The 4,232-nt window shown below is 46.3% G+C and overlaps 1 protein-coding gene across 1 annotated transcript in view; it reads right to left on the bottom strand.

Annotated features, from left to right (window-relative positions):
- The window catches only part of oafa (OAF homolog a (Drosophila)), an 8,820-nt gene extending 4,913 nt beyond the window's left edge, over positions 1–3,907 (bottom strand). Inside the window, exons 1-2 of the mRNA XM_020523179.2 lie at positions 3,872–3,907; positions 105–239 (exon numbers count right to left, since the gene is read on the bottom strand). Coding sequence (XP_020378768.2) covers positions 105–239; positions 3,872–3,907 — 171 coding nt within the window. The remainder of the gene's footprint in view (positions 1–104; positions 240–3,871) is intronic.
- Between the last annotated feature and the right edge of the window lie 325 nt (positions 3,908–4,232).

Raw genomic sequence — 4,232 nt, 5'->3', positions numbered from 1 at the left:
GGGGGTTAGGGGAGAATGCAGCAATAGGGGAGGGGGTTTGAAAACATGAGGAGACAGGAAGGAGGTTTGACAGGAGCTCCAGTTTCTGACAGTTCCCAACTTACCTGACGCAGCTTGGCCATCGATTCACTGGGAATCATTTCATTCTTGTGGAGTCTGGTGATGAAACACAAACCCTGGAACTGTCTCTGACCTCGTTCCAACTCGCCCAATATCAGGGAACGGATAATCTTTACATCCTTCGTAGGAGCCGGCGGTTAGAGAGAAGAGAAAAGTGTTATTAGATTGTTTTATTCATTGATGGGTTGAGAGTGTCACTGGCTGGGCTCAGCATTTCTTGCCCATCCCTAGTTGCTCCTGAGAAGGTGGTGGTGAGCTGCCTTCTTGAACAACTGCAGTCCTCCTGCTATGGGTTGACCCACAATGACATTCAGGAGGAAATTCCAGGATTTTGACCCAACGACAATGAAGGAATGGCGATATATTTCCAAGTCAGGATGGTGAGTGGTTTGGAGGGGAACTTGCAAGTGTTGGTGTTCCCATATATCTGCTGCCCTTGTCCTTCCAGATGGAAGTGGTCATGGATTTGGAAGGTGCTAACTGAGGATCGTTGGTGAATTTCTTCAGTGCATCTTGTAGATAGTACACACTGCTGCTACTGAGCGTCGGTGGAGGAGGGAGTGGATGCTTGTGGATGTAGTACCAATCAAGCGGGTTGCTTTGTCCTGGATAATGTCAAGCTTTTGGAGTGTTGTTGGGGCTGCACTCATCCAGGCAAGTGGGGAGTATTCCATCACACTCCTGGCTTGTGCCTTGTAGATAGTGGCCAGGCTCTGGGGAGTCAGGAGGTGAGTTACTTGCTGCAATATTCCTAGCCTCAGACCTATTTTTGTAGACATTGTGTTTATGTGGTGAGTCCAGTCCAATTTCTAGTCAATGGTAACTCCCAGGATGTTGATAGTGGGGGATTCAGTGATGGCAATGCTATTGAATATCAAGGGATATCGGGTTAGAGTCTCTCCTGTTGGAGATGCTCGTTGCCTGGCATTTGTGCGATGAGAATGTTACTTATTGTGCAAAAGCGCAGAAGATGTGTGAAGCTCCCAAGTCTCCACTCATCATTGAGATTCTGTGACTGAAAGGAGCTTGGACTCTCAGCCAATGGACAGCAAAAACTAAAGTCTAAAAGCGGTGGTGTGAGAACTAATGTTTCAAATCAGTGACTTCATCAGAAGTTGTCATTTTCTCGGATTATATTTAAATATAATTTCAGGAAATGATTGGATCAGAAATCTCTCTCCACATGAGGGCACCAAAAACCATCAAACCCAGAGCCTCCCACTGACCACCACCACCCCCCCAACTTTCCACTGAAATCCCCACCCTCCCATTACCGTCTCCCACCAAACCATCCTCCTCTGTCCCCCCACCCCAACTCTGTCTTTTCAATATCCACCCCTCCTTCCTCCAGATCACAGGGTAATTAAACATTCATTAAAATTGTGCGGAGTCTTGCAGGATAACATCTGAGTTTTGGATTCCAGTCTGACCATCTCCCACCAATCACTGAATAACTAGAAACATCACTAAACCCTGGACTTGAGTTTGAGAGAGACAGGTCATTAGGGAGGTTGTAAAAAGTTCCTCCAATCATTTGAATATTGACTGCAATGACTCACAGCCGCTCCCCACACAGACACAGATTCTCACACCCAGTGTTTGCTCAGCTTCCCACACACATTGGAACTACCGTGAGCCTATCCTTCATTTGAATGTGGGAGATTTTACTGAGAAACTGAAAGATGTTCCTTTTAAATAAAACTATTACAACAACCTTTGATCCCAAAGCTGCTGATTCCAATCACAAGGCATATTTTCCCAGGTTACCAAGTTTCTTACCAAATGCCAAACAATTCAATAAACAGCAGCTAAAGCACTACTGTTATATGGCGATAGTGTAGGGGTGTGTAAAAAAACATAACCAGGAGATTAGATCTCCTCAGTTGGGGTGATTGACTCTGAGCTGACTGTCACAGCCAGTGTGCTGTGGAGGAGGAAGATTTTTTTTTAAAAACAGTCCAAAACTCAAACAGCAGCCAATGAGGAGATCAAGGGCCTGAGGCAGAACCAAATCCACCTGGAAAATACCTGACTATCCCAAACCGGAGCAATCTGGGTGACTGAGTTGGCAGGATATCACATCCACATGTGGGACATGGTCTCCAAAATGGGAAGGGAATTTACAAATGGATCCAATTGCTCTACACTAATATTATTAGTGCAGTCTTAATCAATAGGTGGGAATCTGAAAGTTTCCCGATCCGATCCGGAGTCAGGCCGAGCTGCTCATTCTCTCCTTCCTTGTGTGTGTTGTATAGAGCCCTTTGCCAAGTCCATCAGCAAGTTTGGGAGCCTGAGAGGGGGTGACTATTCCAGGCAGCAGAGGCCTGAAGGTCAAAGCCTTCCTGCACATGCCATTTTCTGCTCGGATCTGCTGTCAGAGCCAAGGTAAATCGAGGTAAGAGTGAGGCTGTGTTCTTTGGGAACTAAATCAACTGATCCTCTATCCCTTTCACCGTCAGGGCAGATTACCTGAAGGTGCTCGGAATATCGTTTGGAGAAGTGCATAGCCAAAGTGAAGCAGAAACTGGGCTTTTGGGAGCTCCACTCCCCCTCCATTGCAGGTAAAAACCTGGTCATTAGGTGTGGAGCACTCTTTTGTTGTACAAGATGCAGGTCTGGCCCATTCCCTGAACCTGCGCCGTTGCTGTCACCCGAGCCATCCTCCCTATCATTTGGAGGTCTGAGATGGATGTGTCCACAGGGACACTGTGTGTGTGTGTGTGTGTGTGTGTGTGTGTGTGTGTGTGTGTGTTGGAGGTGGGGGGGGTGCAATACATAACCAACATCGTTTTGCATAAAACTTATTGGTCTTCCAGAACAAGGGCGTGACCCTGACCAAGTGCTGTAGACTGGCACATTCCAAGGTGCAGGATTATGTGCTGAGGGACGCACTAAAGCTTGGGGAAGCTGCTGCCGAGGTGCATTGGGGAAACAGCACTGTCTGAAGTCTTCCTGCTGATGATAAATGGGGGTTTTAGTTATCGGACCCTTCTGGTGCCTCGAATATATGTGATTTAAATCTTGTACGTGAAATGCCTTTGCATATGTTTGTTCTCCATATGCAAAGACTGTACAGACTGACTATGTATACAAAGAGTAATTTTATGAATAAAGTATAGTTTTGAAATTAAAAGAAGACTGGGCCTGGCAAGTCTTCAGGCCACTACCTTCATTAGAATAACATGGTCTAAGGTACTTTCACACTGAGGCACAGAGATATCAGGACTCAAAACTTGGCTAAAGACATCAGCCCATGTCCACATCTGGAGTATTGGACATCCAGCTGTGAGTGAAGTTTTGATGAGTAACTAAAGATTGTGTAACAGATGCTTTCTTTAGTCATGTAGCCTCAATTGTCAGTCTAACTGTAATTGATAGCCATTTGCATATTTTACAGACAGACAAGAATCTGAGCATCTCCACTCTGACTCTCAATTTTGGTGAATGGGAAGGAAAAGAAAGATGAGAGAGACACACACAACCAAGAAACAGTGAGAAATGGACCCTAGCTTGTCAAAATACCAGGAATCAGGTTCATGAGATGGGGAAAAGTGAGGTTCTTAATGCTTTGTTGTTCAAAATAAAAAGTGATTTTCCATTCTTTGCTGGTGATGAGAGAAGGGAGGGAGTGAGTGACCTGTGAGAGTTCGAGGGAGCAGATGACCTTCAGTTGGACAGGGACAACCCCCCCCGACCCCGGGACTGAGCTCCAGGTCAGAGAGTCTAATTCAGCCAAGTGCGCTCTCACAGCCAGCACAACTTCTTCCTCCAGAACATCCGACATCTCCTCTCTAACCCCATGAAAACACGTCAGAACAACTTCCTGTCACCCCTCTGACTAATTCCTCCTCTGGACAGAGTTAGACACAGTTACAGTGAATCAGACGAAGCAGCTGAGGGTGACCAACCTGATTGATAAAGTAACAATGTCTAAGGTCAATGTCCAGTATACAGCAGGATTAACCACTTCTCAGGTACACTGGAACCCAGGCACAGTGAGGCTAGAGTCTCTGTGAACCCGGAATCTCACTGCACAGGAAGAAGCCACGAAAACACAGAGGTGGAGAGTGGAAGTGACTGAGAGAGGCCAGAAAGCTGAGCGTAGCCTG

Source organism: Rhincodon typus, chromosome 32, assembly GCF_021869965.1.
Source record: "Rhincodon typus isolate 14 chromosome 32, sRhiTyp1.1, whole genome shotgun sequence".
NCBI classification, from domain to species: domain Eukaryota; kingdom Metazoa; phylum Chordata; class Chondrichthyes; order Orectolobiformes; family Rhincodontidae; genus Rhincodon; species Rhincodon typus.
The sequence above is the reverse complement of the archived record's forward strand: the minus strand, read 5'-3'. Positions and strand labels throughout refer to the sequence as shown.